Source organism: Ailuropoda melanoleuca, chromosome 2 (genome assembly GCF_002007445.2).
Source record: "Ailuropoda melanoleuca isolate Jingjing chromosome 2, ASM200744v2, whole genome shotgun sequence".
NCBI classification, from domain to species: Eukaryota; Metazoa; Chordata; class Mammalia; order Carnivora; family Ursidae; genus Ailuropoda; species Ailuropoda melanoleuca.
In genome coordinates, this window is record NC_048219.1 from 139,179,825 (window position 1) to 139,195,921 (window position 16,097).

The 16,097-nt window shown below is 40.5% G+C and overlaps 1 protein-coding gene across 1 annotated transcript in view; it reads left to right on the forward strand.

Annotated features, from left to right (window-relative positions):
- MYO3B (myosin IIIB) overlaps positions 1–16,097 on the forward strand; it is a 368,137-nt gene that overhangs the window by 153,845 nt on the left and 198,195 nt on the right. Inside the window, exons 10-16 of the mRNA XM_034642243.1 lie at positions 392–488; positions 1,449–1,565; positions 2,085–2,189; positions 4,590–4,673; positions 5,511–5,713; positions 10,701–10,799; positions 11,144–11,258. Of these exons, the coding sequence (XP_034498134.1) occupies positions 392–488; positions 1,449–1,565; positions 2,085–2,189; positions 4,590–4,673; positions 5,511–5,713; positions 10,701–10,799; positions 11,144–11,258 (820 nt within the window). The remainder of the gene's footprint in view (positions 1–391; positions 489–1,448; positions 1,566–2,084; positions 2,190–4,589; positions 4,674–5,510; positions 5,714–10,700; positions 10,800–11,143; positions 11,259–16,097) is intronic.

Consider the following 16,097-nt stretch of genomic DNA (forward strand, 5'->3'; position numbering starts at 1 on the left):
AGCACGAAGGGATCTCAAGGGTAGTACCTGGGTGAGAACTATATACCTGACAATGAGCAGAAAGAAAATGAGATATTTATTTCTGAAAAAGCTGTGGTTGGCATTTAAGAAGAGCAAACATAAGTATTAGATGGGCCCATTTGGCAATATTCCTCACTGTGGTAGAAGGAAGTCTTGAGGTCTGGAGCTCACCTTACCCCGGATAGCTCTACAGCAACAGGGAGAGGGCCCTATGGCTTGGGGACCTGGACTGCACTTGCTCTTCCTGTCCCCATCTCTGAAGTCTCCGAACATACCATGTGGGAAGATTGTGAATGAAACATTCTCGTTGTCTGCGTTCTGCTACACTTTTTACTGTATTAACACTGATGTTTTCTGGATAAATTTCTAGGCATGAAAGAATGCATACCAGAAGACCCTATCATGTGGAAGATGCTGAAAAATACTGCCTTGAGGATGATTTGGTCAATTTAGAGGTTCTGGATGAGGTACTAAATATTTAGCAGGCAATTCTCACTGATGACATTTGTTTCATGTGAATGGTCTGATCTTTTTCTTGTAGACCATGTTCTCCTAAGGTCACTTGAAATTTTAATTGTTTGTATAGCCTTGGGGTGAAGCTCAGGGAGCATTTGGTTGCTGTGACTATGATCCCGTGTTGTGTTCATTTAAAGTCCCCCAAATGTCCTAAATGATGAAGATGAAAAGATTTGGATTTTTTCCAATAAAACCCTTTATATTGTAAGCCTAAATGATTTATTACATCACCAGAAATTATTTTCTGTTTTGGAGAAAGTGCAGTTTAACTCTTAAGATAGTTATTTGTTCTTCATAAAGAGTAGTTTTATTTAGGGAAATGGTGAAGGATAATAAAACTTGAGTTCTAAATTTAAAAACTGTGATAATCCCCATTTAAAGTATGCATGTTTAATAGAGCTGTTAATTGCACTGGAACTGCTTTTGCTGATTCTAACTCTAGAGACCTTTAACTACAATGCATGAATCACTAAAGTGTAATATAGAAGTGCTCAATTCCATATTCCCACCGCATAAATTTTAAGTGCAACGCTTTGAGAAATGAAGTTACTGTTTTTTCTATACTTCATCAATAGGAACAGCCTATTAAATTCTAAGTAGAGCATAATCCATTTTGATTGGATAAGACAAGTTTTTCATAATATCAAATAAAACCTTTGTTGGTTATGTCAGTGTCCTTTAGCAAGTCCTACGTGGGCCTTATTCTTTCAGCATATTCCTATTTTTTTTTTCTTCTTCCAAAGCAAATTTATCTGCATTGAGGACCCTTAGCGTCACTGTATGATTTAAATTGACTACTTTCTTCTTGTAGAACAAAAACATTCTTGTGAGACTAAATCTGTTGTTATTTTTAGAGTTTTTTCTTGGTTGGAAGTAATGTTCACTCTCAGTACTATCTATCCTCTTCTTAGGATACAATTATTCGTCAGTTGCAAAAGCGTTATGTGGACTTGCTGATTTACACATATGTTGGAGACATCTTAATTGCCTTAAACCCCTTCCAGAACCTAAGCATATACTCTCCACAGGTAAGGGGTGCTGTGAGAGCATGTTGCTCCTTCATAGGAAATTAAAAACCACAAGGGAAAGTGAAAAGAAGGGGAAAGTGAGAATAAACTGCTGCTGCTTTAGCAGTGTACACCCCGACCTCCAGATAATAGTACAACACAGATGGAGTTCTACTTCGGGGGTGACTTTTTAGAGCAAGATATGACAGTAGTAACTAACATTCATTTAGTGCTTGCTATATGCCAGGCACTGGCTTATCTCACTCACTTCTCGTAATCTTGTGAAGCAGGCACGATTATTAAAGCTGTTTGGCAGATGAGGAGGCTTAGCATGGAGAAGTTAACTCCCTTGCAAAAGCTCATGAAACTAGTAAAGGGAAGAACTGGGATTTGAACCTAGGCCTGCAGACTCCAGAGCCTGTGGCTCTATAGCTTTCCTGATACTACAATTCTCCTAACAAGTGACAAAGCCTTGGTTTCATGGGCAGGAGGTACCGGAGCATTAGAAGTTTTCTTCAAATTAATTATTTTTTCCTTCAGTTTTCCAGGCTTTATCATGGGGTAAAACGTGCCTCAAATCCCCCCCACATATTTGCATCAGCAGATGCTGCTTACCAATGTATGGTTACTTTCAGCAAAGACCAGGTAAGAACTCTCCTTCCTTCCCTGCCAAGTTACACAGTAGGATGTGTACTGTCTTCCTCTGCAGCTCTCATGTCTTCCTGAAAACTCCATTCTGGTTTTTGGTGCTGATTCAAGGAAATAGAAAGTGAAATAGTAGCTCAGTGGAACAGGAACAGTGATAAAGTTAGAGCACCCAGAGAACATGAACATTCTTTTGGGTAACGTGAAACATTCACATCAAGAGCACTCATTTTCCCTGATAAAATGTAGTAAGAGTGTCTCTATTATGAATATGAGAACATAGAGCCAACACAAACCTGATTACATGACAACTGTAATAAAAACAGAATGTAGAATGACGTAAATGAAATTCCTTCCTATTAAGGTCTCAGAATTTTCATGGTTCGGTCCTTTTTGTGTGAAATATTGCACACAGGTTGACAGTGATCAAGCCCCACACCATTTAGCTGCTGATAAATTGTGGTGGATTTGGTAAAGACCAAACAGACTCTAAACTCAATGGTAGTGAAACACAAAGCTCACCCAGACAGCTTCCCTTTCTGGACCTTCAACTCCAGGTGGTGATATATCCAACCTTGACCCTTCCTTTACTTTCAATCTGTATATTGTCTTTTGTGTCTTTAGTCTCTTTGAAATATAAGTAATAAAATTGGTAAGACAATTTTATGAGAGAGTTACTGTGTGTAAATTTCCTGAGACCTGTGAAGTCCCAGCTTTGGGTTTGTTAAGGAATAGACGAAACTATAATAGTGCAAGTTACAAAATAAAGTACATGGATTCACTATAGGTTAGATACTTGGCTTCTTTAAATTCTTACCTTTCCCAGAGACTCGTGAAATGTCCATAGATTATTCATAGAGAGGAAGTCAGTGGAGAGAGATACATATATTTCTCAAGTTGAGAAGTTGCCCCACTGTGTTTTTTCTGACACTGAAGGTTGTGTCTTTTCCAACACCAACCAATTCTTCAATTCTCCAACAGCAATTGGATGTCCAACGGTTGAGTTCCATTCAATTCTGACACTCACTTCCCAGAGTTAGTACAGACCCCACACGGTCAGGGCTCAGCCCCAGAGACTACCCCCATCTCAGATGCCAGCCACAGCAGGGGTGCCCAGGCTACCCACACTTCTGACCAGCCTACAAATTCAGGGGTTCCCACAATCACCCTCAAGTCTGACAGATCACTAGAACAACACACAGAACTCAGGGAAACACTTAAATTTATTGACTTAGTATAAAGGATACAACTCAGGAACACCCAAACAGATTATCCAGGGCAAGATATAGGGGATAGGGGTGGTGCAAAGCTTCCATGCCTTCTTTGGGAGTGTGCCCTCCCAGCATCTCAAAGTGTTCATACCAGAAGCTCTCTGAATCTTTTGTTTAAGAGTTTTTATGACTCAGTCAATCTCTAGTTCCTCTCTCCTCCCTAGAAGTTGGGATGATGGGGCTGAAAATTTCCACTCTCTCGTCGTGTATTTGGTCTTTCTGCTGACCAGCACCCATTGGGAAGCTATTTTGGGCCCTGTTTTGAGCCACCTGGTTAGCAGTTAGGTTTGGTTGAAAGGGACTTTTTTGTGAATAACAAAAGATGGTCGTATTGCCCCTATGATTCAGGGAGATCCAAGGATCTAAGGAGGTCTGTGCCAGGACCCAGAGACAAAAACCAAATACATGTTTTTTATTATACCACATCCACTAATCTTCTTGATACATAAAGAGCTCCTAGGAATGAATGATAATAAGACCAGTATTACAAAAAAAGAAAACAAAACACAAAACCCACAAAAAAGCCCCCCCAAAACAGGCAAAGGATATGGGCTGGTCACAAAAAAGAAAATATGAATAATTTTAAACATATGAAAAGATCTCAACCTCACTCATAATAAAAGAAATGCAAATTAAAACTACACGGGGAGACCACTCTCTTACATTTCCAATTGGCAAAAATCCAACATACCCTATTAGTAAGGCTGTAGGAGAACAGGCACTTTCATGAATTGGTCCAATCCTTAGGAAAACAATTTGGTACTGTCTATCCAATTTACAAATGTATTTATCTTTTAGTTCAACAACCCATTTCTAGGAATTTATTCTCTAGAAGAACCTGCATGAAATATAATGCCCTACATATAGTGTTGTTCACTGCAGTATACTCCTTATGTACCCATCAATATAAGGCTGGTTATATCAACTATGGTACATCTGTACAATGGACCAAGCAGCTGTGAAAAGGTTGAAGAAGCTCTCAGTGTACGGAAATGGAAAGATTCCCAAGATAAATTATTCAGTGAAAACATGAATGTGTACAGTGGTGGATATTAGACGAAACCATCCCTGAACGTACAGATTGTTTACTGTGCTGAGTTCTTCACTCTCCCTCCATTTTCTGTGTCAGTGCATTGTCATCAGTGGAGAAAGTGGCTCTGGGAAGACAGAAAGTGCCCACCTGATTGTTCAGCATTTGACTTTCTTGGGAAAGGTACCGACCACCTGTTTTATGTGTTGTAACTAAAATCCTTGCCAGTGTAACTGCATATCTTATAAATGATGGAAATACTGGTTTTTATTAGTAGTTACATAAAAACGTTTCATCTTTGTTATGTTTACTTCCTGATGGCGAGACCTCTTAAGATGTCAGCATGCTATCCCTCTTTCACGTAGTGAGGAAAATAATGCCAGCACGAATTTACTAGATTATCAGCAATTCATTTTTTATGTTTTCAATGTAATAGAAACATTTAGCCATTAAGTAGTAAAAGTGGTTAAACACTAGGAACAGGATCAGGAACAGCCACTAAGGCGATTAAAGAATTGGAAAATAGAAATCTTTTAGCAAAAGTTGAAGGAAATGGAAATTTTTAGTTTAGTGAAATGGATGTTGAAGGAATGACTTAAAAAATGGTCTCGCAGTTACTTAGACTCAGAATTAGATTATTATGAGACTCAGATAGAATTTAAGGAGTATTTTCTACAGATGAGGTTTATTGAATATTATAATGGATAACTGAGAAAAGTTATGGGATCTCTCTATTTAAAACTCTTTTTAAACTGTTTAGGCATTTTATCTGTCAAGGATTTTAAGCGAAGTGTGGCTGGATGTAAAAATTGATAACCTAATCTAGCCTCGTCTGACGCCTGTGCACCTGGGGAGTTGCTTGTCTGAGAAAACGGTGCTTGTGGTTGACGCTAATTTCCCCCAGCGAAATTCTTCCCCAAAGGATAATGTGAATTTTGGGGGGGTAGGGAGGGCTGCCTGGAAATTTTGCTAAGATAATATTTCTAGAAGCTCCTCTTGACTGTTGTCTATTTGGCACAGGCCAATAATCAGACCTTGAGAGAGAAAATTCTGCAAGTCAACTCCCTGGTGGAAGCCTTTGGAAATGCATGCACTGCCATCAATGACAATTCCAGCCGTTTTGGAAAATATCTGGAAATGATGTTTACACCAACTGGAGCTGTGATGGGGGCAAGAATCTCTGAATATCTCCTTGAAAAATCCAGAGTTATAAAACAGGCAGTGTAGGTGCATAATTTTATCACTCTGTTTTTGCTCTGCAAGATAGACAAGGAGGCTTTGGTAAACTTAATGGCTCCATTTCACCCTTCTTCTTAGCATCCATGCCCCCCACCCCCACCCCCCAGACTGCCCAAGAATAAGGAATTATTTAAGCAAAGGATAAGTGGTAATTTTAACCTAAAAGATGTTTGCAGGCCAAGTACAAAGGGTTGGGGTGGGAGTACTTTGGGATTAGCATGCCCATTTCTTTTGAGTTGGTTATACCAGCTAAAATTTAACAACATTGTGAACATTTAAATCATTAGGTACTGGGGCACCTGGGTGGCGTAGCTGGTTGAGCGTCTAGCTCAGGTCATGATCTCAGGGTCGTGAGATTGAGCCCCACTTGGGCTCTACACTTGGCATGGAGTCTGCTTGAGATTCTCTCTCTCTCTCTCTCTCTCCCCCTCTGCCCCTCCCCCACTCTCTCTCTCAAATAAATAAGTAAATCTTTTTAAAAAATCATTAGATACCGTTAAATTGAATTTGTCGCTGATAATATTCCACATACTAATTTTTTCCCTAGATTGAGAAAGAAAAAAAATGATTTTGTTTTAAGAAGAGCAGTCTAGCAATAGTGATCAATGGTATGGAATTCTCTGGATTCAAACGCTGGCTCTGACATTTACTGTCCTTGGTTATGTCACTTAACCTCTCTGTGCCTTATCTGTGAAATGGGGATGCCCATAGTGCCTACCTCATGGGTTTGCTGTGAAGATTAATGAGTTCATTTATATAAAAGTACTTTAAAAAGTGCCTTGTGTGGTACATGTTATTAGAGGGCTCACCATGCTTTTTATTATTCTTGTGGAACACCAGACTTCCTCAGGATCATGGTCCATTCATGTATTTTCAGTAATTATCTACTGAATGCTTGTTGTATGCTACTGTTGTGCTCCCTGCTAGAGTTGCAAGAGTAAGCAAAATAGACAAGGTTGCAGTATTCATGGTGCTCAGAGTGGATGGGGGATGGGGGCAGAAGGAGGATCACAGGCATTAAACAAATAAATAAACTTAAAGGCAGGATAAGTCCCAGGAAACAATATAAGGTGCTATGAAGGTAAAAGAGGAGAAGGGCACACAACCTAGTCCAAGAAGAGAAGGACTCCCTGTGTATGAGACAGTTAATCTGAGACCTGAGGATCACTGAGTTGGCCAGCAAGGTGGTGCTTCTCCCAGTGAGGGAAATAGGCCAAGATGAGCCTGAGACCAGATCATGCAGGGCTTTGGAACTAGGCTGGGGATTTTTGAACCTTATTCTAAAGGCAGTAGGGGGGTGCATGGGTGGCTCAGTCGGTTAAGCATCTGCCTTCAGCTCCGATCATGATCCCAGGGTCCTGGGATTGAGCCCTGCATCGGGCTCCCTGCTCAGCGGGGAACCTGCTTCTCCCCTTCCCTCTGCTTCTCCCCTGCTTGTGTTCTCTGTCAAATAAATAAAATCTTAAAACAAACAAACAAAACAAACAAAGGCAGTAGGAAGCCATTTAATGTTTTCAAGCAGAAGAGTCACAAAACCTAAGTTGCATTTCAAATGATTGCTCTGGCTTCAGTGGGGAAAATGGATTGGAGGAGATGCAGTAATATTTCCCCCAGCGAAGGATCGTGTTGAGACCGTTAGGAGGCTTTCTGTTGGTAGATCCCTGTGAGACAGGATGTTGGCCTGGGCTATGCTAGTAGCAGTGGAGAGAAGTCAGTGAACCTGAGAGCTGTGCAAGGAGATTCCAGAGCACTTGTTTCGGGATCAGAACTCAAACGTCCTCCTCTGTCATATGTTTGCAGTTTCCTCACAAAATAGGGGCTAGCATGTTTAATTTGCATGTAAACAAATGAACAAAAAGACAGAATGAGAGCTATTTTAGCTTCCCTGTGGCTTCTTGATTAATTTTTATGAAGTCTCTTGCTTCTTTCTCCCCAAATTAGGGTGGTTTTAAATTTTATGGAGCTACCTCTGACAGAATGGAAAATACAGTTTTCTGTGTATTTGTATGGATGTATGTATGTATTTGTATGAAAAGTGGTCCTTTACAAATATAATATGAAGAGGTTTCCAATCACAGCTGTGTCACTTATCATATATGCCACTTAATATAATACCCTCATACCTTATTTTCTTTATATGCAAAAAGGGCACAATAAAGTCACCCATACAGGGCTGTTATGAGAATCAAATGAGATATGTGATTTATACCAAACATAGAATCTGAAACATAATGGGTATCTAATATACCATAACATTATGATTATTAAATTTATTCAATATGATAGTAGTGATAAGGTAAAATAGACTGAAGATATTGGATAAGGGGAGAAAATGAGGCTTGTGCAGGTCCTGTTCACCTAACCTTTCTCATCTGCTCCCTTCTGGGCACATGTAGGATTTCCCTTTTAGGTATCCTGGGGTTGGTTGTGGCCATATGATCAGTTCTGGCAAATGAGCATTTAATGGCAAGACCCTCTGGCAGAGTGCAAGATGGTGGCTACTGCATCAGTCTGGGCCCATGAGTGACTATGATGAGCACACCCCCCCTTCCCTTTGCTAGCCCACAGTGGACATGTACTCCGAGCAAGAAGTAACCTTTTGTTGAGTTAGGCCACTAAGATCTTTGGGATGTTTATTATTGCAACAAAACCTGGCCAAGCCTGATAGATACAGGGACGAAAATTAACTTGAATTTATGCTAGGGGTGGATATTGGTAGGCAAAGTTCAGAAGAATTGAGAACTAGAAATATCTGCAAAAAAACTTTAAGACAACAAGACCAAGATGGGTCAGCTGAAGCCTGCACATTTATCAGAGTTTTAAAAATAAGTGATATTTGTACCAGGCACACTGATTGATACAGCCCTAAAAAGGCTTTACCATCTCTGTGACTAGTGTCATCATCCCTAGATGCCCAAGTTAGATACCGAGGCAGACTCCAGATCGCTTTCCCTCACCACCTTCATTCATTCTCTCAGGATGTTCTTTTAGTTGTTCCTCCAAATAGATCTTTAAGCTTACCCTTGTTCTCCATCATCACTATCATCGCCACCTGTCCAAGTCACTTGCTTTCTCACCTGGACTTCCTACTTGGTCTCTCTGTATCCATCTTGGCTTCTTACAGCCTAGTCTTCAACCTGCAGCTAGAATGTACTTTTTTCAATATGTATCTACTGATGTCATACACTTACAGTCTATGTTGGCTCCAGTTTAAAATGCTTCAAAGAATTCTAATTGCCTAATCAACAAAGTCCTCATTATGGCCTAACGGCTTGGTGTGGGTTGGCCCTGCCAACCTGCCCATCCCCTTCTCACTAGCATTTTTCTTTGGGGGAGGGTTGTATGTGGTATCATGTTCAGAGCCCTTGTGTATATGTTGCTCCCTGTCTTTGGAATGCTCTTTCCCCTTCTTTCTGTAGCTCCTTCCAGTCCCTTCTCATATTTCAGTGTTTGGCTTAAGTGTTATTTCTTTAGAGTGTCCTTCTCCTGACTTGACACAAGTAGCCCTCATCCCCCAACATTAGTCATCATCTCAGCCTTTTGTTTGTTTCAAAGCCCTCATCACAAGTTTCCTTGTTTCCTCTAACTCCGTCACTAGAAGGAAATCTCCAGAAGGCATGAAATCTCTTAGTCCTGTATCCCTGGCACCTGGTGCAGTGCCCACCATGACTGGCACTTGGTAAACTTATTAGCTGAGGGAACAAATGAGTGAGAAATGGCAGGCAGAGGCATCTAGAATACAGGGCAGGAGTAAGAATACACCAGAAGACCAATACAGGATAAATGACCAAAGAAAGACCAGGAAAACCAGGAGAAACCAAAGAAAAGAATGGGGCCCATGTCACAGAAGGGAACAAGAAGTAGAAAGAAGATTTCCAAAGAGCTAAGTTGGCCAAGATGAGGATTGGCCAAATCCTAGGGGTATCAACAGAAGAGACTGTCCTCCAGAGGAAGGAAAGGGATCCAGTGCAGGGCTTTTCAAACTGTCTATGCTGAAGGACCAGTTTAAAAAATTCTCAATCCATTGTGAACTAATACCTTGTAAAACATAATGAAAATAAATTAGCCAAAAAATTATTATACTCTCGGGGGCACCTGGGTGGCACAGCGGTTAAGCGTCTGCCTTTGGCTCAGGGCGTGATCCCGGCATTACGGGATCGAGCCCCACATCAGGCTCCTCTGCTATGAGCCTGCTTCTTCCTCTCCCACTCCCCCTGCTTGTGTTCCCTCTCTCGCTGGCTGTCTCTATCTCTGTCGAATGAATAAATAAATAAAATCTTTAAAAAAATTATTATACTCTTGGATGTCATGGCAATGTCACGTGCTATAAAATGTCTAGACATGTACACTGACAGCAGTCCATAGACCACACTTAGAGTAGCACATATCTGAAAGGACCTTGGCCACGATGGCCTAAAAGAGGGTAGACAGTGGGAGACCAGGGGACTGGTGCGTGCCGATTTGAAAGAATGCAGGTTTGAAAGAGTGGAGACCTCAGTTCTGGGAGCAGTTCTGCTCCCTAACTTGCCATAGAACTGGAGAGCCACTTCCTATCTGGGGCTCCAGTAAAATAGGGAGATTGGCTGATATCTCCCTAAGCTGAATATCACTGTCTCTTAAGCAACAAGGACTACAAACAGCAAGTGGCACAGCTGCATAATCATTTGGGCTGTACTAGAAAGATCTCTAAACATGTGTAACCTGAGCTGTTACATATGAATGTTCCATTCTCTAAAACCTCCTTCTGCCTAAAGATAAGTGTGTATAATAATGTGACACTGTGACAATTACTATACTGATCCTATCACTATTCCTATTCTATAATTGGGATGTGGCCTATTTAATTTGCATATTTGAAAATGCAGATTTTTCTACAGGATAATATTTTTCACAGAACGGAAATGGTGTAAATTACTTGAAGTGGGGAAGCAAAATATGTTATTAATAATATCCCCTCCCCCGTTTTTTCAGGGGAGAGAAAAATTTTCACATATTTTACTACATTTATGCTGGTCTTTATCACCAGAAGAAACTTTCTGAGTTCAGACTTCCTGAGGAAAAGCCTCCTAGGTAAGTATCAGGGGTTTTAGTTGTTGATTTTTAATGAATGTGTAACTAGCAATTGAGAAAACTTAGAAATAAATGGAACTGGTTTTCCTAACTGGACACTGATAGTCTCTTAAGTTGAAATACCCAGGATGAGATGGCAGGAACTACATCTCACCATTTTCATTTTCGAGAAAGTTCAGAAACTTAACTGCAGCCATTTTACTCAGCCATGCACTCCATTATTCCACTTCACTATTAGACTGAAAGGGAAATGCCCTGGCGAAGAAGGAGCCCAGTGATGCCAGGGTATTCAGGGTGCTATTTGCCAAGTCAGTGCTCATTGTATTTGGTCATACTCCATTTAGGTATATAGCTGATGAAACTGGAAAGGTGATACACGACATAACTTCCAAGGACTCTTACAGAAGACAATTTGAAGCAATTCAACATTGCTTCAGGATTATAGGGTTCACTGACAAGGTAAGTGATTGTCAAGAGAAAAAGAAACTCAAGTGTTCATATTCTTGGATCAATGTGAGTGAAGATGTGAATGTTCTAACTTGGAGGAGGATACTTTCTTTTCACCTGTCATCTGGTCAGGTATAAGTTCTTGCTCCTCAAAGTATGATCGGAGGACCAGAGATATTGTCATCTCCTCGGAGCTTGTTAGAAATGACTCTGTAGGGCACCTGGGTGGCTCAGTTGGTTAAGCGTCCAACTTTTGATTTCAACTCTGGTCATGATCTTAGGGTCATGAAATCAAGCCCCGAGTTGGGCTGCACACTAAGCAGGGAGTTTGCTTGAGATTCTCTCTCTTCCTCTGGCCGTCCCTGTCCTGAATGCACTCTCTCTCTCAAACAAATAGATAAATCTTAAAACAAAAACCGCAGACTCAAAAAAAAAAAGGGGGGGGGAGGGGGGCAGTGCCTGGGTGGCTCAGTCGGTTAAATATCTGACTCTTGATTTTGGCTCTGGTCATGATCTCAGGGCTGTGGGATCGAGTCCCCCACTGGGCTCCATTCTCAGCTTAAGATTTTCTCTCCCTCTGTCCTCCCTGCCCTCCCTCTCTAAAAAAAAAGAAAGAAAGAAAGAAAGAAAGAAAGAAAGAAAGAAAGAAAGAAAGAAATCAATCCAGACTTGTAGACTCTCAGGTCCATCTAAGAATGGCTGAACCCGGGGGTGCCTGGGTGGCACAGTTGTTAAACGTCTGCCTTCGGCTCAGGGCATGATTCCAGCATTCTGGGATCGAGCCCCACATCAGGCTCCTCCACTGGGAGCCTGCTTCTTCCTCTCCCACTCCCCCTGCTTGTGTTCCCTCTGTTGCTGGCTGTCTCTCTCTGTCAAATAAATAAATAAAATCTTAAAAAAAAAAAAAAGAATGGCTGAACCCGAATCTGATTTTTAACAAGATGCACAGGTGAATATTAAATTAGAAGTACTGCTGTAAGTGCCTCATGCCTGCGAATTGTTACCATTGTCATCAGTTCACTACAGCTATGATAACAAACACCAAAACAATACTACCCTTTCCTGAGTTGGGATTGTTCTAACCATTAAAGTGAATTGTATCATAGAAGTACAGGGATATGTAGGTTACACCCAGCCACAGAAATATATTTATGCAAGTAACTCCTAGTGCACCAAAACAAATTAATTTAAACCTTTTCAGCTTTCTTGCAGTCACTTCCTTCTCTGTGGTACACAGATGCACATTATTACCTCCAGCTCTAAGTCCTGTACTACTCTTATCTTACCGGATACAGGCTGTCTCTATTAAATATATGCCAGGGGTGACAGAAGGTATTTATAACCCTAGGTTCAAATATTATTCTGTGATACATTTATGTCATAGTTTCTGGGCTTCATGCCATCAATTTGGCAAAATACACAGATTCTTTTGCTTTTCCAACAAAGGTGGTGAGTGATTAGGCGGTAGGTGAGAGTGTTAAATCTTAAGGGATTAGATTACAAGACACTCTAGTTACCCTGGGACAGCCACTCTGGGTAAAGGATTGCTTCTGTAATCTAATGAGTTTGGCCAGCCCTTCCCTCCCCAGCATGGCTGATTTTAGTCATAATAATACCTTCCTTTTTTCTAACCAGCTGTTAATTTTCTCTTTTGGCCTCCCACTGACTTTAGACTGACAGACAGTGGAAAATCCCAAAGGTCAGATAAAAACAGAGCTATATTTCCCTTGGCTCCTTAGAGGAGAGCAATTAAACAGGTTCCAGCCTTATTAAAGGACCATAAGTTATTAATTTATGGAGCTGGTTATTATCAAGATGCATCACCAGAAGAGTCCAAGCGTGGTGGAGATAGCAGTAGAGCGATTTAAAGTCACCTGGGTCATGCCAAAGTGCTCAGGGGCATGCTACCTTAAAAGGGTACAGGAACAGATAGAGCAGTTAGCCATAAGGTTAATAATATTTTGCTTTCTGGGTGCCTGGGTGGCTCAGTTGGTTAAGTGTCTGACTCTTTGTTTGGCTCAGGTCATGATCTCAGGGTCATGAGATCCAGCCCCATGCCAGGCTCCCTGCTCAGAGTGGAGTCTGCTTGAGATTCTCTCCCTCTCCCCTCATCCTGCACATTCTCTTTCTCTAAAATAAATAAAATCTTTACAAAAAATATTTTGCCTTGATGAGCGTAAAGATAGTTATAGAATACTGTGAAGAGATTGGTCCTATCTCTAAAAGAAGGTATATAGTGGCTCTGTTCTAATAGTAGAAATGTATTGCAAATAATAATCAAACAGATGCTGTTTTAAGATAACAAAATTAAAAGCAAAACAAATTAAATATGCTAAGTATATGTCTTTGAAGTAAGCCATCTGTAACCCTTGCGGAAAAAAAAGTAGAAATGAAGAAATATGAAAAGAAAGAAATGAAAAAGTGTTAAACATACTTAATTTCTGCCTGCCTGTAAAATGGATAACCAGAATGTAAGTATATGTATATGCATTTATGTTCACCATGTTCCATATTAATTCATATTGGAAATAAACTAACTTATGTCAGCAACCTTGGAAATGGAAGGAAAAGGCTGGCTCGTATCTCTCTGACCCTAAATTTTTTGGTTATATCTTTGTGTCTCTATAGACAACCTATTTTTGCTGAATTCACTCAATTCACTTGATAAACTCAAAGTAGTTTGACTAAATTCAGAAAGATTCAGTTGAATGTAGTCAGGGAGCAGATGCCAAATAGCTGATTTATCAGAACTTTTTCTTAAGTTTATCTGAGCGACATTTCTAGACAGAGCTTTAATGAACTGGTCAGTTTAATCAAAATTATGGTCACCCTTCTTTCTTATAATGTCATTAGTTCCCTGCAGAAATCTTCATAGTATTCTTCAGATTCTCCCAAACTTCTATCACAAAATTTTATGAGTAGCAAATCTTAGTGTGGACTAAGGAGCATGAATTTTAATTCTGGGACGCCAGCCAAAAGTATCTGAAAGAACATTTGACCCTGACTTTATTGTAAAGAAACCTCCTGGTAGAAAGAGACTTCCCCTAGCAATGATGGTTCCTTGCAGGGGATTAGGCAGGGGTGGGGGGTGACTGGGATATACCTAAAACCCTATTATGAAGATCCAGGCTTTTGGAGCCCTATTTTTTGAGTCAAACCATATTATTTTTGTTTAATATTATGCTTGTCTTACTGGTATATGAATTATCATAACATATTTATATTTAATACTACATGAAAACATTTTTGGCAGATTATCTGCATTATGGTCAACATTGGATATTTACTGCAGATCCCTTGATAAAGAGGTTAGGGAGAAGGCTTTAAGATTAGGGCAAAATTTTTTCCCTTTCTTCAAGATAAATTATGAATTATTGGAGAGTATTGCTGAAGAGAGACTGAAGGATTATATGTTAAAATGTAAATTGGGGCTTTCCAATGTCTTAATGACAGACAATAGGACTTACCATTGACTTTTTTTTACACTACTTTATTAATGTATGATTGATATACCCCCCAAATATTTTTAAACCAATCATTGGATTTCAAGATACAAATATTGTGAGCCTCTGAAAAGGGAACTGAAGAAAGGTGTTGGGATAGAGCCCGTAAGGCAGAAGATCCTTTAATTGGGTCTAATGTGGTGCTTAGCACAGAACTGGTAAAAAATTAGAGTCTTAGGAAAAGGAAACAAGGTAAAGAGATACTGAGAGGGCAAGTCAATTCCTAGGAAGGTACCAGGGAAACAGCTACCATAACATGCCTGTGAACTGAGCTAGGAGCAACTTCCTGAATCAGCTGCAAGCCAACAGAAAACCAAGGTCCTTTTCAATTTTCTGCTTAGCCTCAACTTTATTGAGAGAATACCTACATCAGTGAAAGGGGTATCTTCTGAGAAAAAGAAAGAAGCAAAGACCATTCATCCTTTTTGGGATGTTGATGGAGAAAAGCTCTTTCTTCCTCACTTATACTGATTGGTGGTGAAAACAAATTCATACTCATCAACAATGAATTGGGAAACCAGCTGGAGGAGTCGTTCATCTTCTTGATAGTATTTCCTGTCCTGAATGAGGTTATTTTGTTTTATCACATAGGAAGTTGGAAACATAAATAAAAAGATAGAGCATCATAGCAAGATCTGGTAGCAAAGGCAGGGATACCAGGAAAGGCTTCATAAGATCAGGCAAGAGGAAATGAGCAAAGTGAGGAAGGTGAAAATCCTCTGGCTAGCTGTAAGGAGAAAAGAAGAGACTTGCTCCAGAAGTTCGGGGGGGGGGGGGGGGGGGCGGCGGCGGAGAGGTGTAATCCCACAGATGAACATGCTACTGTTTGTCTTCTACCATGACTGTATATGGGAGATGTTTTGACTTGGACATAAGGGTGGATGTTGGTTCCTAGGCCAGAAAGGAAAGAGCTAATTAATAATGCAAGGGTAGGACTAAAGGAGTCAAGTGGAATAGCCTAGAAATATAGCATAAAAATCACTCTAAATCTAATTCCTCCATAATGAGGTCAGCATTGGATACCCTTCTCAAGTTCCCCTTTCTGACCCAAGGAAGGAGACCCAGCCTGCCATTAGCTTCAGTCATTCACAGTGTTTGAACCCCAAGGTTTTCACTGAAGGTCATGGGTAATTTCCTTTTTTAAAAGAGGAAATGTCTGAGCATTATTGCCAGAGAAACAACCAGGGGAGAATTGCCATTTCCTTTGCGGATGATCCCCCTAGTGGTGAAATGCTTGGAAGCCCTATTTTGGGAGGTTTCATGGCTTGTACTGTCACATAGGCGTGTGCGTGTGTGTGTGTGTGTGTGTGTGTGTGTCTGTGTGTGTGTGTCTGTGTGTGTGTGTGTA